This window comes from Cryptococcus neoformans, chromosome 10 (genome assembly GCF_000149385.1).
Source record: "Cryptococcus neoformans var. neoformans B-3501A chromosome 10, whole genome shotgun sequence".
NCBI lineage: Eukaryota > Fungi > Basidiomycota > Tremellomycetes > Tremellales > Cryptococcaceae > Cryptococcus > Cryptococcus deneoformans.
Genome location: NC_009186.1, coordinates 860,031 through 883,901, shown reverse-complemented (window position 1 = coordinate 883,901; position 23,871 = coordinate 860,031). Strand labels below are relative to the sequence as shown.

Genomic DNA, 23,871 nt, shown 5'->3' with positions numbered 1-23,871 from the left:
GATAAGGGAGGTTCTTCTCAATAACTAATAATAATATTTGACGACATCCGTCTGCTGGTGAGGCCGATAATAATAACAAGCTCTTCGATCGGTTGTTCATTCCTCCTCGCTGTTCGTCGCTCTTCGCCTTTTGAGCCTCGTCACAGCCATTAAATGAGTTGCACTTTGGTCAATACCGACGTAAACCAATAAAGATAATCCCATCATGTATCCAATGAGCGGTATACATACCTTCAAAAAGCGTAATAACCATCCATCGTTCCTTGCGCTTCTTCCCCCACCACTCTTCATCCTCTTCTTTTAGGACGACCCTCAATATCGAGGACTTCCACGTGTTTCCCCCCCGGGTTACTTGTTGACAGGACGAGAATGGGGATTTTCTCTTCCTATGGACGAGGATGCTTATAGATATTCTGCTCTGGATATACGACTTGAATGGCAAAGCAGGAGGCAAATAATAAATGCACGTAGTTATCATCGGCGAAGAGTGTGTACAATCCACTTTCTTCATCTTTTATAGTGAGTGCGAACTACTGCTGGCTGAGATACGTTTTAATTGCTAGCACGAGAATAGCTTTTCATCCATAGGTCAAATTGCAGATTGCAAGTCGATTGGCCGAAGAAGAGGCAGGTCGAGACAGGGACTAACCGGTTCATGGTGTCAAGTGTGGTGAGGGGATATAGCCCTTTACTACATTGATCAGAACCTTTAATAATATTGTCCACCAAATGATATTTTCAAACACCATATATCTTTCATCGCAGGGTCGTTAAAGTACGTAATAGCTAATGCGCATAGATGTCAAGACAGTATACAAGTATGATAAATGGTAAGGAAGCAGATAGTAATGTCAAGACATACGTATGGAGCAAAGCCAGGAAAGCACGCAAAGGCATCAACAAGCGTCAAGATTTGAACAGCTTCGACAACGGGAAAGGGGTTGGAGATATGACACGTTGACTACAAAGGGAATCAACGAAATAACGGGTCAAACGTCTTGTAAGCAAGGAAAATAATCCGTTGTAACCAGTAACCCGTAAAAGAGTTGAGCGAAAAGCGAAAGAGGATGGAAAAAGAGATAGTCTTAAAGATGATATTAGACTTTATCCTAGATCGCCTCAACGGCTTCCTCAACCAAACCACCCCATCCCTCGTACATCAGCGTGCTCCAAAGATGCCAACCTCCTACAACGACTATACCTAACATCAGCATGGCCTTCATCCGGTTTCTTCGGCCGTGATGCTGCTGATACGGCGTGGCTGCACCGCTGAGGAAGGACGAGAAAGCGGGAGAGAATTGATGTGCGGATTTGGTAGAGATGGAAGAATGTTGGCAGTGTCCTTGGAAGATGGAAGAACACGAGCCGAGTGAGGGTAGTGGAAGCGAGGTAGGAGCCAGGAGGACGGTTTGTTTTGGTGGAGGGAAAGGACGCGGGTTAAGATGAGGTGGTTCGGCTAAAAGATACACGTTTAGTTTGAATTCCATTTTAGAAGTCGATGTAAAACCTACTCAAGACAATGCCGGGGACTTCCAAAGAAAGTTCCTCGCTATTTTGCCGGGGGGATACGCTAACCATCGCACCCATTAAAATCCTGGGAGACGACTGCATCCGTGATCCCAGACTCTTCTCGCTCATCGTAGGGCTTAGAGGTGCGCCCCTTTCAGAATCGACTCCGGAGAAGGACTTTCTAGACGGCATGAAGGGCGGGCTGTATTGCTGAGAGCTGAAACCCCCGAAGGGAGACGGTGGTGAGGTCGGTGGAGAAGAAAATGTCTGAGGCGAGTAAACAGGCGCTGGGCAAACAGGCGAGTTGAAGTCGAGATGGAGGCCTGACCAAGAGGAAGGGAGTCAGCGGAAAGACGACTTTGGCTGCCATTTAATACCACTTACGAGGCTTTTCGGACATGGTCATCCTTGTCAGTTTGACTCTGTGTGTCTTTTTAGTAAGACGCGTCTGACACTCGTTGCTTGGGCGTGAGCGAGGATCGTCTGCGCTGTACGGTACGCGCCGAGCGTGTGGTGCAGGGGAATGTGGCGGAGAAGAGCGCGTGGTAAAGAGCGTGGGCACAAATGAGTGTGGATAAGTTGGAATCTGCTGTCAGATAGAAGAGAGAGGTACTAGCCCCCCACTTTATAGAGAAAGATCGCCGCTGTCGTGAGTGAGCCGAAAATTGCAGGCAAGGATCCAGTGCGCAATCAGATCTTGATCGACCGAGCAATCAGACAGAGGCTCGTGCGTCCGTACGCCTGGTGATGGGCGGTCTCGGCCTAGATTGTACTAGCAGGAGGAAAGGATGCTGAGGCGTGGCCGGTACGCGTGTATGCGTTTCAGGGGAATAGCAGCGACGAGACGGGGGGGGTAGAAATAGCGGCAAGAAGCGTCGCAGGATGATGGTCGTAGACGTCGTCGAGTGTCGTGGCGCAGGCAATTAAATGAATGTGGGTCGAGTTTGTCGATAGTGGATGAGTTAAAAAGCTATACACAGGTGTTCGCGGAACGGGGGGGGAAGGAAGAAGAGCCAGGAGAGTTGAAAAAAGAAAGACGCGCGCGACAATTCTTGCCGCGAGCCCGCGACTGGAAAACATGCAAACATTATTACGACGCCATCCGTGCCTAGAATCGGACCTTACGGTTCTCGACCTTCTCTGCAACGTAAGAATGGCGCCTGATCTCTCATTTCTCAAAGAGCGTCGCGTGAAGCTAGAGCTGTAGTCAGGTACGTAGCATGGTAGCATGTAGCACGTGGCACACTCCATGATGACTATTACTTCGCTCAAAGTGCTACAGTTTGCATTGTCCATTCGGGTGCGGGTCCACATATAATGAGTGGCTATGTACTGACTCCCATGAGCGTCGGATACTCGACTACCCAAGTATGTACTACAACGGTATCAAAAAGACAGATGATGGAAAGGGGTATTAAACATTAAACATTATAGATGGGGTATGTGATCGTCGCGTATAGATAACAAATGTCATTGATCGTTTTCTTCTTCTCTCAACTCTCCACTCTTTCCCTGACAAGTGACTCCCTTGTCTATTTTCTATTTCTCAACATGATACTATCAAGTCCTCACGGACACCTCCTCCCCCCGCCCATCCCACTCTCCAAAATTCAACCCCAAGTTATCGAAATGTAGACTCCCAAGTTTCTTCTTCTCCTCAAGAGACATTGTTGCCGGAGGTGCTGGAAGAGCTCGAGTGGGAGCAGATTTGGACGTGCTCGAAGAGTCGATGGCAGGCACAGTTGGGCCCATCTTGCGTGATGAACCACAATTCCTCATGCCCTCACTATCCGTCGATTCGCCAGCATTACTTTCTTCACTCTGACTTTCCTGCCTCTGCCTCTGCACTCGAAACATCTCGACACTGTCTTGTACTGGAGTGACGAGGCCCTCAATATCATCGCTTGCATCCGAGCTTGCACTATCTCGGCGGACCTCCACAGAAGGATACAAAGACTGCTTCCGTTGAGGACTAGTGCCGAAATTAAGGGTAGATCCAGAATCGCAAGAAGCAAAGCTGGCTTCGCTCCCACTCGCGCTCATTCGACTATTTGTAGAGACAGTGTTGGGCCTTACTGAAGTAGGACCAAGAACAACCAATGCCTCCAAACTTCGCCTCCCCTCTTGAACAACGACGACCTCGCTCTTCCTTCCTGGGGCACTATTCAAGAAGTCTTGTAGTGACAAGGCAGGATCGCGGTCGATAGGTGACCGAGGAGACGGAAGCTGCATGAACTGCGCATTGAGGATATCGTCTTCGTCGTCAACATCAGACATATCAGAAGACATTGAAGCAGAAGTAGGCTCGATGGTTGCAGTGGAGTCTCTGGGAGAGTGAATGAGAGATGAATCGTCGGTGGAGATATCTGCTGAATGGGTAGAGGGCAGTTCGATAGGACCTTTGGGCATTTCAGCGACAGGAGAAGTTACAATTTCATTGGCAAGTGGGGCTGGGGGCACAACGGCCACCTCTTCCTTCGCAGGCAACATCTCAGACATTGTCCTCCTCGCCTCTTTTTCCTTTTTGTAAGCCTTTGGCAATTCTGGCACCTTTGGCACTTCCTCCTTCGCATTACCGCTCGCCATGTCAGCCAATGACCTGTGCTCGACTGATGGGGCACTGTTGGATCTCTTCTTGAACACAGCCATGTTGGACAGTGAAAACCTCTTATTCAGCTTTGGCTTGGAAACGACACTTGAAGTTGAAGTGGGAGTTGTGGTAGCGGTAGAGGCTGTACTAGGGGTAGCAGGGATTGAGTTAGTCTTCTCGCTACGTCCAGAGGAAAGTGCAGGTGTGATGGGAGTTGCGCTGGTCTTGGAGCTGGAAGGTGCCGCAGGAGCAGACTTGAGAGATGAGGAAGGTTTGGTCGCGTCAATGTCGATATGAAGAGAAGGTTTTGAGCGGGGCCTGCTCAGCATAGGCTTCTTTTCCTTGGGCCTTTCAGTCTTGTCCTTGAGCACAGGTTTTGCCTCTGCCACCGGACTGAAATCATCATATTTAGAGGGACCCAAGGTAGCTTCGGGGGGCGTGGAAGAACTGAAGAACAGGTTCTTGAGACTCTTTTGCTTCTTGGGAACTCGCTTGGTCTGCTCTCTAGGAACAGGGGGTACGGGAGGGATGGGTGGTGCCGATGTAATAGTCGGCGACTCGTTCTTGGTGAATAGAGGGACTGAAAAGGCTGCACTCAGTGACAACGTACGAGAACGACGGGATGGTTTGAAAGTGGAGGGTCGGGGAGCGTCATCCTTGGGTAATTGAGAGGGCGGTTGACTAGTGACAGGTGACTCCGTCTTGATAGTAACAGTAGGTGGACCAGGTGCTGTGGGCGCAGACGGCGTTGACGTATCAGTCACAGGCTCTTCGCTCAACTCCTCAATCTTCTCCTCCTCGTCCGGCTTTGTGGGTCGTGACTGCGATGCGACGTTTGCCATCGCAGCACGTTCCTTTTCGGCCTCCAGCACATTGGGCGGCTTCATCTCCTGCCCCAACGACATTGGCCGATTCGTCGCCGATCTCTCCGCACCGCCATACCCCATTTCCCATTCCATCATTGCACTCATCCTTCTTTTCTTCTCCTCGACAACCTGAATTTTTGTCTTGGGCATGACGACTGATGCTCTGCCACGAGGATTGAAACCAGCACCCGATCGAGAGAACCTAGGCGGGGGAAGGACGAATCCATCTGCCATGCCGTTCCATGCAGGATTAGATGCGTAGGTGCTTGTCGGGCGGGAGCGATTGGCAGTCGCTAGAGGAGGACGGCGGGACAGGGGAGAGGGAGTAGAAGGTGAGAATGGAGGAGTTCTTTGTCGAGGAGGTGACTGGGTGTCTAGAGATGGAGGTGGGGAGAGGGGAAATGGATAGAGCATCATAGGTTCGCCTTCGTCTGGTTGTTCATCAGTATCCATCGTATATACAAAATAGGCCATGTTCTCACCATCAGGAGGCACTAGTCTGACGGTGGGTAAATTAGGATCAATATCCTTTTCGTCGCCGGCAGCATTAAGCAGTTCCTCGTGTCTGAGCGGTTTCTGAGGCTGTCTTTCCATGTCATGAAAAACAGACTGCCTCTGTGGGACGGCGATCGTGTTGCCTTCTGCAGAAGGGCGACGAAGAAAGGTAAGCAGAGTTGATTTACGCTTCCCGCTCGCTCCATTCGTTGATGTGGACATGGAAGAGGAAGCATTTATCGGGGGAAATCTCGACAAAGGAGAGCCTTCCATGTTGACAGCTGATTGTAGGACACAAGAAAGTGTATATTGCAAACAGACAAGGCGTTTGTTATCGTTTATCGCGAAAGGAGCGTCAGTCAGTTGGGCTTAAAAGAAGGTGATAGATGTTGGGTGATAAAAGGGGAGTAGCTGGTGACGCCCGTGAGCCTCGTGTACTACTATAGAACCCAGCATGGGAATCTTACAATCGCAGCAGTGACCGCGTGTGAGGAGACAAACGACAGTTCTTTTACAGTTCTTTCTTTTTCCATCCAGTTCTCAAGAAAGAAGAAAAGCTATGCTAACGCAGGGTAAGCTGCGGCTGCTGTGGTCGTTAGTGGCGACGGGGTGCGTCGACTTACAAGCTGTATTCGGGAGAATTACCAGTGATGTAGACTGGCGACGGTAGAGAGCGTGTTGTCCGGTGGTCTTTGGACGATGCACGAGAGGTCTCGGAGAGATAGTCTCTGGCAAAAACAAATGGTCAGCACTTAACGATCCCCAAAAGAGAGGCCTTCACCTACGTCGGCCCACTCACCTCACTGTGGCTCTGTCGATGCTTTCTCCTGCTCTCCGGCTCGAATCATCGGCTTTTCTTGTCGTACTTTTGTTCTTCCTTTCCGTGCTGTTTCTCTTGGAAGGCAGAGATGTGCACAGACACAGAGAGCACTCGTGAAGAGCACAGACCTCTTTCGTGCCGAAGCCGCAAACACCCAGCGTTCACCGCTTTGAAAACGCACAAAACGTGATGATGCCGTTGGTGCCTGCCGCTTAGGGCGACCCTAACCGCCCTAAAGGCCGACAATTCAATCTCCGAAGGGTCTAAGCCCAGAGGCAGAACACCAGAGGCATTTGATGCCGTGGCCTTGGAAAACCTCAGGGAAAAAGGGACCGGAAGACGCCACGGGGCAAAATATCTTGTGACGACACTAGTTGTTTTGCCAAACGAGACTGATTTTTGGATTTTTGTCTTTTAGCGTTCCACCAATACATTTGGACGACGGAACGACGACGACCGACGGAAGACAACGAACGGAGTGTAAGATTCTCAGCCCTTGCTTCTTCTGACCTACTAGATCCTCACAATCCTCAACCGCTTCATCCTTTGACCCCTTTTGCTATTTGTCTCTTTTCGGCATTACTCACTCTTGCCACATTTCCCGCTTGAGCTTGCTCTATACTTTTCCATCTTCCCCACCTTACTGGCTGTTTTCTAAACAGGCTCTTTACCTCTCTCCTTTGCTGGATCACAAGGGTGCCATCATTATTTTACGAAATGAATTTGATATATAATTTACTGGTATTCAACCATCATTAGTGGGGCCGAGTGTCCTCACCCACACACTAATAGACCCCATATACGCAGTAAAAGAGATGCATATGCAAGAAGATGTCGGTACAGTCTATATGAAGCAGAAGAAGCAAATTTGACAACCAACAGAGAACGTTGCAAATGTAAGCACTACGTAAACGCGCAAAGGCAACGGATGTGTCCAAAAGAACTATATGAAGATGGAGGTTATCCCTTGATAACATTGAAGATGGAAAAGTTTTGAACAACATGAGATATCTACCCCAAATTCCCTATCTTACAGCACGAAAACGCCGACTGCCACACCCACAAAGATCGCCAACCACTTGCTACCACCACCCAAGGCAGGCAAAGCGCCGCTTGAAGTATCAGTGGCAGAAGCTGAAGCTGTTGCTTCAGAGCCAGAAGCCACACCAATAGTGCTGGAATCGCTGACAGTGACAACATGAGGAGCCTCAGAAGAAACGGAAGCGGTCGAATTGGTCTGCGCGGTCCTCGCGCTACTGGTGCTAGCAGCGGCGACACTGCTGGACGATGAAGTGGATGCAGAGACCGACGTGCTTGCAGTACTGCTCGCCGCAGCAAGGAGAGATGAAGCGTCGACGATGGTGGTAGACTGGGCAGCCTCACTGCTGGCTACTGCGCTAGCGAGATCAGCGAAACCGACAGCAGCGGGACTGTATCTGAAGACGGTATAGGTGTTCTTCAACGCAGCATCACCGACGATCCACTGTACAGGCGAGCTTGACGAAAGGGTCTGGATGTAGACAGCGCCGGTGCACATGGTCTCATCAGAAGAGTATCGGCCAAGGTTGAAATCTTGATCGGTAATTTTGATGGTGTAACCGCCAAAAGTGATTTCAAAGTCTACCGAAGTGTTGCAAGGATACTCGTAGTAAGAAGAGTAAGAACCAGTCATGCGTTGAGACCCAGAGATCTTGGCGTAGATAGATGCAACAACAGATTCGGGACCACCGATAAGAGTCGTACCAGTGTCGATAGCCGCCATGTTGGATGAACCGAGGGAGACTGAAGAGCCCTGGATTGTCACAGAAGCCATCTCAATCTGCCAATACTGAGCATTATCACCGACATTTACGTAGGTGACATCGCCAGAGTACATGGAGGAGTCGAGATATCCAAAGTTGGCGACACCACCGTCACTTTCAGTAGCACTTGCACCTGCAACATTTCGGTATCTTGCAAGGTAAAATGCGAATAAAGGGTCAGACCAACTAGAGGATTTGGCGAGAGTGATCCACCATGGAGTAGCTATATGACCATTCAGTCAAGGATCATCATGGATGGAACATCCAAGACTCACCTTTGGAGTAAGCCAAAGCTTGCCAACTCAAACCCATAATACCGCTGACACCGCTACTCAACAGACCAGAGCTGACATCGTCACATGAGGCAAAGGTCTGGGAAGCCACCGAGTAACCGCCAAGGGTAATGAGATCCTGGAAAAGGGAGCCAGAGGTAGAACCAGAACCGTACTCGATTGAGAAACTAGTGGTGAGACTGAAGGAGATGTTAGCTCAGGCCTTGCTGAGCCAAGACGAGAAGGTTACACACTTGATACTGGAGGAACTGTCGGAAGGATTATATCTGTCCATGCTCTCACAAGCAGTGGTGTCACACTCGGTTGAAGCAAGCCATAGATCAGAAGATCCCGTATCCAGGACGATGTTGAGTGTTTGAGCAGGAGTACCGACGCTAATAGATGCAGAGTAGGACGTATCCAAGCTGTGATCACTGTGGCGGGAACGTTAGTTCCGGTTGTTAAAGTTTCCGCTGGGCTTGGTACAAGGCGTTACTTACGTCAACCTGAAAGCCATGATCAGCATATATGCAACTAAATTCCAATGGGAAACCTACGTGACCTCCCCATTTTTAGCTCTCTTGCTCAGTGCCGAAGCGTATGCCGCGGCGAATCCTCCTTTTCCTTCATTGTATTTTGTATCCACCCTGGCACCTGCCCATAATAACCAGCTAGGAGGCAGAGCCTCGTCATCCATCTCTACATCTCGAGAAAAGAAGCCGCGCTTGGACTTTGCCTTCTCATAAGCTTTAGCACGAGCGACGGCGCCTTGGCCATGTGAGAGACTAGCTGAAAATCCTCGAGCAACAGGGGGTGACGTGGGAGCAGGAGCGATTGAGGTGGCAGGGGAAGATGTGGGGACGGGGTTAGCGAGTGCGAAGGGAAGGATGAGGAGAAGCAAGGGGGCGATCATCTTTATTGTGGGGGAGAGGGTGAGGTTGGTCTGATTTGAACCTTTGCGGTTCTTTTAAATAAGGTGGAGATGAGAGAACAAATATCCAACTCTAAAGAATGAGTGTCAGCATGAAGACCCTATTTGCCGAGGCTTAAGCAGCAAAGTGATCGTCATAAACGGATAAGAAAGACGCACACCGGAGAGGATAAAGGATCAATCCTACACGTTTCATGGTTAGCCAACCATGTCCTTAACTTTTGGTACAACGCCCGGTCGGTTCGGCAACGGGCTGCAATTGCGGACTCTCAATGGTGAAAGGAACCGCATCATGTACTCACTCAAAGGGGGACACAAATGGGAAGATGGTTATTGATGACCGAAACAGCTGCCTGCAGCCTTTTTGTCTTGATGTCTGAAGTCTACCAGAGAGTCTTCTAAGATGTAAATAGATGATGGAAGGTAATGTTGAAGATGTGGCACGGGCTTGATCAACAAGTCAGTCTGGTCCTGCCAGTTTGTTTCGTGCCGATACAGAGTGGTGGCGAGAAAAAGATAAAGAGAAAAAGAGGGTGATGAAAAAGAGGTTGAGAGAGAGGAGAAGAGGAGATGAAAGCGTACACACATTGCAGTGCGTCCCTCGAAAAGCAAAAAGTCGAGAACTTTACGAAATGAGGGCAAAACGCGATCGTAACCGCGGCGCGGGGCAATGCGCTGCGCGTCGTGCTTTTGATTTTTGACTTTTTCGTCTTTCCTCAGGGCCTTGTTCGTGCATCAGGGCATAGAGCGGTCCATCCTGACGGGTATGATCTGAACTCACTGTATTCGTACGTCGCGTCGAGCCATCGAACTGCTTTGTTGCGGTCGGGCAGGCGGATGACGCTCCTGTTCTGTCCACCAAAGAAGGTGATGCGGGGGATTGTGGAGTACCACCAGGGATGTGAGAGTGAGGAAAAGGGAAGACTGCGCGGCTGATATTAGGCTTTTGAGGACAGCAAATGATGATGATAGGAAAAAGAAGTGGTGGTGTACTACTGTCGTATGCTGCCGTGTGCGCGTGATTATTGTTGGCAATCGAAAACCAATTATAAATGTCGGGTGGTAAAAGGCATGTAGGGGAGCAAGCTAGAAACGAGCGGGCTGACTGATAAATGATTGAAGAGGTCGTAGATGGGAAGGAAGAGGACAATGATGAACAATGCTGCTGGTGAACGGTGATTGACGAGCAACAAACCAGCATGAATTCGAAGGCATATCTCATATTGGATACACAACTGCTGCAGGCGAGAGGGCAGTCCTGCCGCCTGCCAGTCGGTCCCGGTAGATATCATCCGATTGACAATAGTATATATTATGTGGTCCGAGCGCAATAATGGCCCTTGGATCATTTGTCTTTTGTTGTCCGTCATCAACAGGAGGAGGAAGAAAGCGGAAGGAAAAAAAAGTTAAGCACGTCCCTTCAAATTGTCATGTTGACTGAAACTGGAAGTAGCATGCCACATGCCTCCGTCAAAGTATGTGACATTCTCTTTATAGCAATGGGCGGCGCGCTACTTTGTGTGTGAAGATGATCGTAACTGTACTCAGCTCGTACTGTACAAGAAGTACGATAAGAAGCGCTTGCTGTAGTAGTAGTTTGTCCTCCACAATTCACATCCCACACCATTCGTTGACCAATAACGCTGAAATCGTGAAATCCTTTGGTACTGCTGTTGATGATTGATGTCTACATACCTGTCTTACAGTGTACGTCTTCCTTAAACTTTTGGGTACATGAATGATACATCCATGAGTCCGCAGCAGTGGCGCCAGATATCGAATGCCAAGATGTCAGACGCAGATCGAAAGTCTCGAATCTCGGCATAATAAGATATACGTAATTTATGTATATCATTTCAGGCACAGAAACATCAAACGCGTGCGTAGTTCGTTTCGTTTGTCTTGACGTGAATTCAATCGCTGTACGCGAGGTAGGCCTTTTTGAACTCCATATTGAAGAGGATGTTCCCAAAGCATGTACAATCATCATATCCAGTTTCTTTTTCACGCCTCATTTGGACATATAGTATTCTCTTCCCCCTCTGCTTGAACAAGTGACGAGAAAGAGGGAACCTCAGCACTTGGAGTCCCCCCCCAGTCCTTTCCCCAGCACTTGGAGTTCCCCCGCAGTTCCTTCCCCACCACCAACAAGGTGCTATTCGAACAGCAAGTGATTTGTCTTCGCGCATCGGACGGGACGGGGAGTTCTTCACTTCCTATGGCCGAGGATGTTTGAAAGGATTTTGAGGAGAAGAGGCCAACGATCGAAGAGAAACTATGCCCTTCCATTATCGCACAGGTATAGAGAAGGAAAATGATATCAAATGTCAATGAAATCCATGCTGTACCTATACCCGTAACAGTATACTAGCAATACAAATATAAGGTAATTTGCTTCTTTAACAGATGAACAATATGTTGGTATCCATGGCTGGATGCAATGTCAGACTTTGAATATGTCGTACTTTTAGCATAAAGCAGTACTCACGGTGACTTGCCGACAACTGAGGCTTTTGATCATACTTGCCCTTCAATTCGTCTCTGATAGTATTCAATAACTGCACATAGCTCTGCTGGGGGTACTTGGTTAAAGCAGCAATGAACGCATAAGACATTGCGCCTGTTGCTCTGCCCGCTTCTTGCGTATCGGCACTGGTTTGCGAATCCTTACATCCGGACCAACTGATAACATCCGCGGGAGAAGTCTTGGTCTGTCGTGCCTTTTCCATAGCACCAGAGTTTTGGTTCATGACCTTCTTGCCAATACCCATGATACCCTGGAGCATACCGCCAGTATCACCTCGAAGATAAGACATACCGGCGGAAAGGAGACCTTGACCGGCCTCGGCGAGAAGATTGGGTTCTTTAATGACACCTTCGGTGGAATAGATGTAAGGCAAGTCAAGGGCGGTCCCAGAGTGACAACTGAGAAATGTTCAGCAAGGAGAATTTAAACGAGATGTTTGTAAGGCTCACGAGTCGTAGATGGCAGTCAGACGACAACCGGCGGGAAGAGGACGGACCATGATATTGTGCCTGCCCTTACAATCAGTGACTCTCTTCAGACTGTAGCTCAAAGTTATAATCAGACGCACACTGTCAGGTAAAGTAAGTAACATGCACACTTTTATTACATGGTTATCACTCACTGTCATCATCCACAATGTGGCCTGCAGTCTTGAAATCCAGAGGATAAATAACCTCGTCATACCCATCGTCCTCATCGCCATCCAAATCCGGAGTTTGGCCACCATGTCCAGAGCTGCATACTAGTCAACACTGACCTGAGCTTGAGTTTTGAGAGGTAACCTACTAATGGAAGAACAGGGAGTCGTTAGGCTGAGCACCCTGGACCAACCAATGCATGGCGGCGAGGATGTTGGCACGAGTTGGAATCTGGCGGGGGTTGCGGGCGTCGTCTGTGAGCATGACGATGTCTTCAGACTTGTACCCGTATCGCTCTGTTCTGATCAGCAGAGTTTTGTGTTGTTGTTTACGGCTGACATACCGATAAGGAACTTTTGAACGTTATGCGCGTCATTAATACACCCCGCAAGAGCCGAAGATGAGCCAACGTAGTTGATACCAATCTGCAAGATTGTTAGCCACACAGTCCAACATTATTGTAATGCAATACATACACAGAGAGCCTTCTTTTTACCGGTACCTGCGGTATTGTCAGCGCGAATGCACCTATGGCCATAATACTGTCGACTCACATTGAGAGTACTGAAAGTAAGGCTGCGCAGATTGCCCGCCTTGACCTTGCAATTGCGGACCATAATGTTGCGCCTGGGATGGTGGTCGGACTGCATTTCTTTCAGCTACAGTATTCTACAGGATGACAAGTATGGGAAATGAAGATAATACGTCTGACTACGTGGAAGATGACTCACTCGGCGCGCCGGCTCCATAAGGCGCAGAGGTTCGCTGAGGGGTTCCACTGGGAGGAGTGTAACCTGCGCCAGTGTGATGGTAGCTCGCCTCCACAGGAGCACCAGTAGGAGGTACGTAGCCTCCATTGCTTGTTCTATAATTGCCCTGAGATTGTTGCTGCTGTTGATAGCCCCCTTGTTGGTAACCGTTTTGCTGAGGAGCCGGTCGCTGGTATTGCTGAGGCGGGGGAGGGTTGTTATAGTATGCTTGAGGAGGAGGAGGAGGACGATATCTTGGTACGATTAGTAATGAGACTGATCGACGGCCGAAAAAAACGTACCCCATATTGGGAGGGGGAGGAGGTCCCTGTTGCGCCCACTGAGGGGGAGGGGGTCTGTAGCCGTAGCCGCCTTGCTGGTGGTGTCCACCGCCTGGATATTGGTTCCAGGACATGTTGAATGCTTATAGCTGATGAAAGTATTGGGGAAATATCAATTACAAACAAGAGCAGTAAAGAAGCAAATGTTACGCACGAAATAGCAAATAAAATGACGATGTGATGAGAGATGTGAGACGGGTCAGGCCGAAGCTTTGGATATAATAGGGGCGGTGGCAATTAAAAACGGCCTTCATTCCTTCATGACCTTTCGCCGCTCAATCAAATCACGGTGCTTTTTTTAGGATATTTACTTGCTCTCAAACTTCATCAAATTCATGTACAAACAAGCAGCATTGTCACCAGATTATTGCAATGCACAAACATAATGCATGACATGTCGTGTAAACTGATACACAGTCTCCAGCGTCATGCTGAGACTTCAGTAGATCCGTCAACCCCCCGCCAACATTTCGCTACTTTTCTGTGATCGCTAATTACTTCTTTTTGGGATGGAGAGGTGTACCAATGAGATTCTTGGCTCCACGCAGCTTGACATTGAGCTTTCTCTCTAGCTTGCCCAAAAGAGCTTGGTCAGGCACAGCTCGCCCAGACTCAAGATCAGCAATCTGCCAGTAATCGTCAGCGCTTACAGCACAATCGATTCAGTAAAATGAGGGCTTACATCTTGAGGCTTAGCGTTGACCGAAGTGGCAAGCTCCTTCTGGGTCATACTCTTGCCCTCTGCGTTTTTGATCGCCATTCGCGCAGTAGCAACGGCCTTACCGACGCTAGGAATACGTCAGCACGTTGTCATTGTTCCTCAAGGAAAAGAAAAAATCAAAGCTGTAGGGACTTACTCAGCGCTGACCTTCTCTGGGGGCTTAGGGGCGTCATCTCGGTCAAGCTTGGCAATACGTTGATGATCGGCAGCTACGAATCAAAGGCTTAATATGGTCTCCAGCTAAAAACTACGTGCTGAATATACTCACGACCCTTTGACTGGCCAGCACCCTTAGACTCCGAGGAAATGACAAGACCGGCTCGTTGAGCAGCTACATCAGAAGCATTTCAGCTGCATGATCAAAGCGGTGATATCACCCCATAAACTACTCACCGTTCAAAGTAGATCCCTTGGCAACAGTAGGCTTCTGCTGTCGGAAACCGATGACCGTAGGCTTATCCCAGTCAGACTTTATGATGGAAGAAGAAAGCGGCCGGTGTTGTTAAAAGGAAGTGGCGCGGGACCGTCAACCAGGGTCTTTCTCGAGAAAAGAAGCCTTATGAATGGGCGAATACTCACCATGATGTATGAATATGCAAGTGGTAACGATTTAAGGTTGTTTTAAAAGATAGCTGACAAATAGAAATGTATAGAAATTGAAAGAGATGGAGAGAAGCAACGGCGACTCGGCTGTAAAAGGAAATGGAACCCAACCATGACGGACACCCACGCGATCACGACGGTCCCGGTTGTCCCGATCTTTCGTGCATACGTAATCGTTGCCTTATCTCCTTCCGCTCTATATATGTATCGTCCTTCGTCTTTCAGTAGTATACGAGTATGAATATCGGCGATGACGGCGCGCATAACGAAAGTGATGGCGGGCGTTTTTGTTTTAGGATCAAGACATTCCTCATTCACCACCGATCATCTCGTCCATCACTCATTTCTTGCTACCTCTGTCGACATCTCACCCATCTTTCTCCATCACAATTCATCGCTTGACATACGAACCAGTCATCTGCGTCACAGACATTGATGCGCCCCTCAACAGCTATCTCAATTCTGACGGATTGACGTGTTCAAGTGACTCCTGAGATATCTCGTGGCACCCCATATATCAACCGTAAGATCTACGCCATATCATGTACTGCGTTTCCCACATTTAGATGATTAAAGAATCTTCCCCCCGAATACTCTTGAATTCTGCACTTCCTGCTCTTTCACGATTGCAGAGTATCGATGGCTGATTCCAAGACTCATCTTACGGCCCATCCGTCCCCAGCAAAGACTTTTACTCCGAAAAAGTGCAGTTATCCACGTACCATTTATTTTCTGTCATTCTTTCCCGCCTCTAGGATGATTAGTGACTGGCGACCAATAACCGAAATGGGCAACATAATGAGAATGGGAAAGGAGTGGCAAGTAGGAACATGTAAGTTACCCGAATCAACTCATGCATCACACATCGTTCTTCAACCACCTATCCCTTCATGATCAGTAGCCATCGTGTTGTGGGTCACAGTGTGCGGTCTCATTGTAGCTTGAAACTAGTTAAAATTGCCGAACGAGCTTTGACCTCCTGGGGTATTTTTGATGAACCTTTTTTGGAAAGTTCTGCGCAACAGCGCTGGTACGCACCTCGCTCCCGGCCGATACTTGTTCATTATCTGATGGTGACTGCCTTATTTGATGAAGAAGCCGCGCCCTCAAGATAGTCTGACGCGATATCATCCAGCAGAGCTATCCTAAAGGACCCTTGCCGGTCTAGCGCGGAGAGAAGGTGGTTGATTCATCTTCTTGCCTCTTCTGGAAATGTCCAGCCACTTGCCCAGCTATATAATCCCCTTTCTCCTTCCTCCCCTTCGCCCCTCATCCTGCCTCTTCCTTCCCTCCTCTATATCGCCACCCGCTTGCCTTACAATGTCTTCCCAGCTTGCTTCTTCACCTATTTGTTATATTCCTTCTCAATCATCTACTTTGACATCTACGTCTACGAACACTACCCCTTCTCCTTCCGTGGATGACTCTATTGCTACCTCGCACTCTGATGCCGTATCCAAAGATCACGAAAAGGACATCCCGCCATCCTTGCCCCACAATACTGCTAGGTCATTTGGTGCAGGCTGGAATTCATCGCCCGTCATTCCATCATCGAAGAAACTCGAACATCATTGCCTATCACCACACATCGACGGTATTATGCCCACGCGTACGCGTTCACCCAGTCTTCCTGTTCTTCCCTCTCAATCGACCATCTACCAACCTCAACCTCATCCTTGCTTCCAAGAGCTTCCAGACTACAGTCTCTACACTTCCGCTGCTATCAGCTTTCCTAACCCTTCTCAAGAGATTGGTTTTGTTGCTGGCTTGCATCATCAGCCTTCTCTTTCCCCTGTTGTTTTTGACTATGACGATCATCGATACAGTCCGACACGTCTAGTTTCTACGCAAAGGTCTCTGCTTAGGCAATCTACTCCAAACCTTCATAGCAAAAGATCAGAGCTTACAGCGCGTCGATCGTGTAGGTCTGTAAGGTTCGACATCGATGAAGATGACGCGTCAGAAGGATCATCTACTAAGGGATTATCGAACAACATGCTCGTGCTTCCACGTACCGGTGAAGGAAGAAACGGTAAACTCATCCTCCCTTTTCATTGACCCATTGTACTGACGGGCTGGTGCGATTCAGTGTTCATTCACCGTGTCAGTCATACACTCACAGATGACGAACTTCATAAAATCGCCATATCATTTGGCGAAATTGTATCTGTGAAAGTTCAGAATCGCGTTGCCAAACCGTAAGGATGATCCTAGTGGGAACCGGGAATGCGGGCTAACGTATTCGCCAGGCATGCTTTCGTTATGTGAGCTTCCGAGAAATGTCTGGGAGGAATAGCTGGCTAACCTTGCATAGGTTCAAAAAACCTGAACAAGCTCAACGTTTCATAGCTCATCTCAAATCTCGGGACATCGACTGCGAGTTTGGCAAAGTACGTCTTCGCGTCTCTTTCTCTGGTTCCCGATTAATAATCGCTACGTAGGAGGATTATCAGGTTCAAAACAAAGCACTTGAAGACCCCAACTCTGCCAACCTGTACATTTCTGGTCTCCCAACTGACATCACTTTTGATGAACTGGCCGATCTTGTCGCACCTGGACGTATTTGCTCTTGGAAACCCCTTATGGATGAGCTTGGTAATCGACGGGGCCCTGTAATGGCCCGCCTTCAGACTCGACCACAGGCAGATGATGCAATTAGAAAGGTAGGTCATTTGCTCTGAATTTTGCTGAACCTTTCTCAACTGACTGTGCTCAGTTGAGCAACAAATATTACCCTGGCATGAGTGAGCTGCTGCAAGTCAGGATTGCAGACTCCGACGTAAGTGTCATATTCGTAAGTTTCATTGCCTTTAGCTCTGTGCTGAGAGTTGATCAACAGGAGCAAAAACATTTCAAGAGATATCAAATGCGAGAGCGCCTTCCTCCTAACCCTGACCCTGTCCTTTTGCGCCGTCGTGCGAGCATGCCTGCGGAGTAAGCAGCTTTAAAAAAATATAAGGGAAGTTACCGACTGATGTGACTGATAGGGATATTGCGCATGATGTTGATGACCTGTCTATACTTCTTCAAAGACAAACACTTCTTACAACTCAGCTAAACACTATCAACGAGAAGCTTGCCCGATCGGCGCACGGCACTCCTCATCCTTCCCTTCCTCCTGTTAGACTTTCATCCATTCATACGGTCCCTTTTCCTTCTTCCCCCATCACTGAGGATATAGATTGCCCCGTCCTATCACCAACCAACTCCTCATACCGTGGTCGCCTGTCTTCGACTGTTTCCAGCCACATACACTCAACCGATTCAATCTGGGCATCCCCGTCTAGGATGATGACTGAGCCCATGTGGCTTGATGGTTGGCCAATCAAATCAAGATTGGGGGATATAATGATGAGAGAGTCCGACTCTCAACTGCCTAAAAGGCTTCAGCGCCATGATGGGACAGTGAAGAGTCAAGGCGAAGTTAACCTTCACTACGTCAAATCGTCGCCTGAGCTGGGTGTCAACCTAAACGGTGTGTTGGGTAGAAGAACGTCAAACAACTAAGATCGCCTTGGTGCCACCTTCTTTCACCTTGCGTCCTTTTCTTTAATTTCTTCTTTCCCTATTTGGATACAAAAGAATAACGATACCCATATCTACCTGACATTGTCGCAGACCTACTATCACAGCCACTGCTCATCTCTACGACATTTACCAATTATATTTTACCATCGTCAGACAGATCTACACCATAACATACCCATGCTTCTACATAGCCTCCTATTCCTTTTAACTGTGGCTACTCAAATAACAAATTATAGCTTATAGTACCATGTAGCTCCATCCAGCCAAAGTAAACAAGTATCTTTTATGCCACCAGCTTTTTACATACATGTTCATCGCAACGACGAACCTTTGTAAAATAGTTTAGTCAAGTAAGGCCATAGGCAATAATGCACCTGTATGCATTTCATGTTTTCGAGGACTATGAAGTATCCAGCTCATGTATGTTGCTACCCCACTTACAGGATGAAAGAGGCGGCATACGGCAAGAAGCAACGGAGGATACTGCACTTAGTTCGTTCGGATAACTGAACAAAGAAAAATTTGGTTTCTTCTTCTCATCTTTGGCTTCTGTGTTCTAATCCCGATGGGGCCCAATGCCCCATAATTTGCTTTCAGTACGCGCCCGCAAGCTCTCATTCTCACTCAAAATTTTCGAGCTATTGCTTGTGATGTCAAGATTCAAGCCATCCGTCCTGGTTTAGTCATTTATGAGCCACCGCACAAGTAGCGATAGATGTCGAAGACGGACACCACACCACAAGATACAGACTGTGGATTCTACTTTACACAGCGCACATAGCAGACTATTGTGATACCCTGTATTTCATCAATCACATCTTCCGTCAAGAACCTTATTACCCTCAGCATCCTTCCTCTTCGCCTCTAATCCCCTGTTTTTGTTTTCATAAAAAAGTACAGATTCTCTACATCCATCAATATAGGAAACTGGGGCATGATATGGTACCGATATTCAGGTATGCATTGCTAGGTGTGGACGTAGGACGTTTGGGATATGGATAGAGGTTCGACACTAACCCGTCGACGGACATTGGAAGGAAACTTATACGACCGTTAGGGTCAGAACTCACTTAAGACAGAGCAACAGTCTGTGACATTTGAGGTACAGTCGTGTTTGTAGCCTCTTGGTTTGCGTTGTAAAATCATACGATCCTATTTCTTATCAACAACTTGTAATTATCTTACGGACGGCTTCGGTGGTAAGAAGCGTCGTATGAATAAGTAGAAGAACAAGAATCGTCGTGAATAAGTAGAAGTCATGAATCATATCTCATCGTCCCCGATCCCTATGCTGATTCTACGTGTCTTAGCTTTGTCTGATGTCAACAACCTGAAAGATCCCCATATCCGATATATATCTCACAGCTCCCTTTTACTCTTCATCAACAACACCAACTCTTGCCTTCCACATATTCTCCTTCAACCTCACCACTCCCTTCCAAGTCTTATCCTCCCAGCTTTCCGCGTTTTCAGATAAGTACGTCTTATCCTTCTTCTCCTCGCCTTCGGGTACCGGCTGCTGAGAAGGCAATCGGCGGCGGGGAGGAGGGGCAAACTGTGTAGGGGCATTTCGGGGAGGCAGTGCAGGAGGTTGAATACTAGGGTGATGAGGAGGGGGAGGAAATTGAGATGAGTCAGACGCGGTAACCGATTCAGATGGCTCGCTACTTTTCGTGGCACCTTCTACCCCGATGGCTTCATCCACATCCTCGTTCTCTTTCGCTTCCTCCTTTTCATCCTCCTTTGCTTCATCGGTGATCAAACCCAAGCTGGCAATACTTCCATTAGCACCGCCCAACTGTGACAATTTGTTTCTTGCAGCCGCCCTTTTAGGTACAGGCGGAGGGTTGACAGCGGTCATAGGCGTTGTGGACGAGTCAACTATAGGAGCGGAATCGACTGTCGGTGTGTTGAGGCTGATGAATTGTTCCTCCTTTCTCTTTTCTTCATCCTGGTTCTCATCCTCGTTGATCATTTCAGCGCCGTCTTCCTTCTCCTTTAGCTCCTCCGGCTTAGCCTCCTCGGCCTTAGTTTCCTCTGCCTTGATCTCCTCGGCCTCTCCCTCGTTCATTGATTGTTCGGTTACCTCGGCAATAGCGACAGCATCTTCAGCCATCAATTCCAGAGATTCTCCCTTGGGAGTGGAGAATGAGACGTCTGAACCTGGGATTGTCGAAGAGGAGTTGACGCGGCTAAGAGTGCCAGGTAGTTTGAGGGAGGGTGAGCTGGACGTAGAGTTCAGTTGTTCCTCAGTGTGTTCTTTCTGTGCCTCTTCTGTCTCCTCCTTGATCGTCTCAGGCCCGTTTGCTTCCTCTCCTTCGATTGGCACAATCTCTTTCTCTTTCCCTTTACTTTCTACGTCCATAAGCTCGGCAGATACCTTCTCTGCTTGCTCAGCAGCCTCATCGGCCTTGGCCGCTTCAATGGCCTCAGTTACGATAGCAGGCCCAGAAACATCATCCTTCTCGGCACCCACACTCCCCACTTCATCTCCATCATCGTTCGCAGTATTTCCATCTGGATTATTGGCTTCAGACCCAGAGTTCTTCCAAGCCCACCCTAGTCCCCATGACTTCTTTCGAGCAGGAAGGGGAGGTGGCTCGAAATGCTGACTGGGTGTAGGGGTGGATGGCTCAGAAGCAGCTTCCAAGGGTGCTGCCCGGTCCACGATTGGGGCAGGCGCGGAAGCAGGAGCTGGTGAAGAATTCCTGGGTCCGCCAGCCACTGCCGGTACTCCATCCTCGCTGTGCCAAACCACATGGACAATCCCCGTCCTGACAAAGTGCCATAGCTCACAAGTCGCTCGAAGCCTCTCAAGACACCAGCCGCTTTTGCAAATGGGATACAGCTTGGAACTACTCTCTTTTTCGCCCAAAGGTGTTGTTGTGCCTTGGGATCGAGCGATACGGAATACAAAGACATGAGTGGATGTAGAGGAGGATGAGCCGGGGAGAGACGGGGAAGTGAGAGGTGAATTTTTGGGTGAAACACTAGAGCCATTGGATAACGAATTAGAAGTGTTGAAGAACGGTTTTAGAGAGAACCGAGAGGTGCCGGATCCACTATTTCTTTGTGGATGAGAAACGGGTGTGGCGAAATAACCTCCGGTCGCTGGCGATGAGGGAACGGCGTGGAAAACTTTCTTGCCACAAAGACTACATGCTAGGTCGTGTTGCGAAGAGCCAGTGCTCTGTAAAACATTCGCCAAGGAGACTGGTTCGATGACAAGGTCTCCTGAGATGATAGCGTTACCAACTGTACGACGGGAAAGGAAGCTAAGCGCCGGCGCAGATTCGAGACGAACGGTTGGTTCATGATCTTCAGCCATCACTCGGGCAAGGAAAGGTTGGGCAAGAAGGTTTGTGACTATTGGGGGAGAAGAGGATTGTTTAGCATGGTCTACCAGAGGTCGAGCTGCGCGGAGATGTTGGATGAAGCTGATGAATTCGGCGTAAGGGATGTGGGAAGAGACGTATTTTCTCGACAAAAATGGACCTGACAAGGCCTTGTCACCAGATGTGACCACAGATAAGCTTTGAAGTTGGACCTGCATGGCCTGTACGACAGCCTCAGCGTTGGCAAGGTTTTCTTCAGTAGATCTGAGGCGGGCTTCTGCTTGAGCCCGCGACATGCGCTCCGTTGCAACCATTGTATTGGCCTATTCCAAGTCAGCTAGGTGTTGCCATTGAAACATCTTACGCACTTGATCAAACAATTTAGCAGTCAGATCATCGACCTCATTCTCCACTTGGGCCCTCTTCTCCTCAGCACTACCTCTTCTTCTTTCTTCTTCCACTAACCCAGCAGCTAATCTCTGCATCTCGTCTCTGATCTGATCCCTTTCCACGAGCAGCCCTGTTTTCATGCTTTCCTCCCATCTATTCCTCTCTTCTTCCAACGACTTTGCCCTCTCTCCCAGAGCAACATGCCGGTCCCTAACCAACTGGAGCTCATCTTCGAGGTCAGCGGAATGAGAAATGGAGGCAATCAGTTTTGAGTTGAGGGCATGTGTCTGGTCGGACAGAGAGAGAAGTTGTGAGCGGAGGGACGAGATAAGCGAAGATGTAGGAGAGTCTGGAGGGTGCAAAGCTTCTGCGGGATGGGCCGCTGTCAATTCCTCTGAGGTAGGAATGACCAGTGGAGATGGCTAGCATCAGACATTAGCTATTGTCCAATACAGAGAGCGGCCATGCTTACCGCTCGAACACGCTTTGCTGATTCGGCATCATTATGTGGTCTAGCCTCTTCTTGTGCTTCCTTTGTAGCTTGGGCTTCTAGAGTCTCCGGCGCATCGTTCCCTGTTGTCTGCTCGACCTTCTCATGCTTTGTTTCAGGTTCCAACGTGCCGTTACTCTGTTCGTTATCAGCGGGCGTCGGACTTGCAGCGCGTCGTTCTTCCTCTTTCGACTCATGAGAGACTATTTCTGGCTGCTCCGACATGCTTGTATTAGGAGAACCAGGAAGCAGAAAAGATGGACTTGTGATGTAAGAGTATTTCCGAAAATACGGCAGCTGGGCCTGGGTGGCTCATTCCCGCCGAAGAGTGACTGCTGACAAGATGGCCGTTTTGCTTCCGTCCTATCACCGCCTCGCGACACCGACGGTGACTCGCCACAACTTGACCGAGCGAGCGAGTATGGGACGAGACGAGCTGTGCATCATGTCTCCCCAACGAAGGATCTTGCAAATGAAATGTAAGTAAGGAATCGATCTCATGACGGGCCCACAGATCTTCTCTCTTGGATCTGCGAAAATGGCGACGGTTGACAGAGCTTTCCTCTTTTGACCTACTGTGCATGTTGTGTAGAAGGTCACCAAAGTGGTAACGAACATAGATCGGGACACAGCGGATATCCGTTATGCACATGATGCTGCGTGATCGGTTTTTGCTGTAAGTTCAAAATGGATCACCGTGTTTGCTGTAATTTCATTCAAATCCTCATATCTCCTTCAGCTCTGCATACTATGCTTATCCCTTGAGTCATGTGGTAGCCAGGGATCGGCTCTATAAGTTTCATTTACCAGAGGCGTGCACGCATCGAGAAAATCGGTAAGTATCGACGATTTCATTTTCTCCCTTCCCGCCCACTGAATCCGCTTTTATAAATTCACAGAGCAGCCAGTTCATCCCCAAACCAGCCCAACTTCCTATCACACCTCTGTCACGCATTGAAAATCTTCTGGAAGCAAAAGAATTGGTCAGGAAGGCGTCATATCCGCAAAATTGACATCTGAAGAACAAACTCACTATATCCTCGTTTCTCATTCCACCATTCTGTAGGTCCTTATTTGAATCAGCTTCAAATCAGCCCAAATTTCGAAGATATCCCCATGGTACATTGGCCAACACTATGACGGCAAAATATTTCAAAAAAGAATCGTGTGGCGTGCCAAAATGGCACCCGAGGACCAGCGCCCTATACCTTACAATTCCTTTTCAGCTATATCGCTCGTTACATAACATATGCCGGTTCCCCAG

The 23,871-nt window shown here is 48.6% G+C and overlaps 7 protein-coding genes across 7 annotated transcripts; 1 reads left to right on the top strand and 6 right to left on the bottom strand.

The window, feature by feature from the left end:
- Window positions 1-1,109: 1,109 nt before the first annotated feature.
- Window positions 1,110-1,915, bottom strand: CNBJ2780 (hypothetical protein; the record flags this gene model as incomplete). The annotated part of the gene is made up of 3 exons (XM_767909.1): window positions 1,110-1,456; window positions 1,512-1,832; window positions 1,894-1,915. The coding sequence occupies 3 exons, from the start codon at window positions 1,913-1,915 to the stop codon at window positions 1,110-1,112; spliced, it is 690 nt and encodes a 229-aa protein (XP_773002.1).
- A 1,154-nt stretch (window positions 1,916-3,069) lies between these two features.
- CNBJ2770 (hypothetical protein) lies at window positions 3,070-5,733 on the bottom strand (the record flags this gene model as incomplete). Its single annotated transcript, XM_767908.1, has 2 exons — window positions 3,070-5,396; window positions 5,448-5,733. 2 exons carry the CDS (start codon window positions 5,731-5,733, stop codon window positions 3,070-3,072), a joined length of 2,613 nt encoding a protein of 870 aa, XP_773001.1.
- Window positions 5,734-7,310: 1,577 nt separating this feature from the next.
- On the bottom strand, window positions 7,311-9,267 carry CNBJ2760 (hypothetical protein; the record flags this gene model as incomplete). Its single annotated transcript, XM_767907.1, has 5 exons — window positions 7,311-8,305; window positions 8,358-8,554; window positions 8,609-8,788; window positions 8,855-8,860; window positions 8,912-9,267. The coding sequence occupies 5 exons, from the start codon at window positions 9,265-9,267 to the stop codon at window positions 7,311-7,313; spliced, it is 1,734 nt and encodes a 577-aa protein (XP_773000.1).
- A 2,417-nt stretch (window positions 9,268-11,684) lies between these two features.
- Window positions 11,685-13,614, bottom strand: CNBJ2750 (hypothetical protein; the record flags this gene model as incomplete). The annotated part of the gene is made up of 11 exons (XM_767906.1): window positions 11,685-11,716; window positions 11,774-12,210; window positions 12,262-12,326; window positions 12,377-12,381; window positions 12,435-12,547; window positions 12,599-12,746; window positions 12,794-12,875; window positions 12,927-12,952; window positions 13,005-13,094; window positions 13,182-13,453; window positions 13,502-13,614. 11 exons carry the CDS (start codon window positions 13,612-13,614, stop codon window positions 11,685-11,687), a joined length of 1,383 nt encoding a protein of 460 aa, XP_772999.1.
- A 420-nt stretch (window positions 13,615-14,034) lies between these two features.
- CNBJ2740 (hypothetical protein) lies at window positions 14,035-14,843 on the bottom strand (the record flags this gene model as incomplete). Its single annotated transcript, XM_767905.1, has 6 exons — window positions 14,035-14,166; window positions 14,223-14,328; window positions 14,398-14,470; window positions 14,530-14,592; window positions 14,655-14,730; window positions 14,841-14,843. 6 exons carry the CDS (start codon window positions 14,841-14,843, stop codon window positions 14,035-14,037), a joined length of 453 nt encoding a protein of 150 aa, XP_772998.1.
- A 1,341-nt stretch (window positions 14,844-16,184) lies between these two features.
- On the top strand, window positions 16,185-18,371 carry CNBJ2730 (hypothetical protein; the record flags this gene model as incomplete). The annotated part of the gene is made up of 8 exons (XM_767904.1): window positions 16,185-16,896; window positions 16,954-17,062; window positions 17,114-17,128; window positions 17,179-17,254; window positions 17,306-17,527; window positions 17,581-17,643; window positions 17,704-17,798; window positions 17,852-18,371. The coding sequence occupies 8 exons, from the start codon at window positions 16,185-16,187 to the stop codon at window positions 18,369-18,371; spliced, it is 1,812 nt and encodes a 603-aa protein (XP_772997.1).
- Window positions 18,372-19,764: 1,393 nt separating this feature from the next.
- On the bottom strand, window positions 19,765-22,832 carry CNBJ2720 (hypothetical protein; the record flags this gene model as incomplete). The annotated part of the gene is made up of 3 exons (XM_767903.1): window positions 19,765-22,050; window positions 22,096-22,539; window positions 22,590-22,832. 3 exons carry the CDS (start codon window positions 22,830-22,832, stop codon window positions 19,765-19,767), a joined length of 2,973 nt encoding a protein of 990 aa, XP_772996.1.
- Window positions 22,833-23,871: the final 1,039 nt, after the last annotated feature.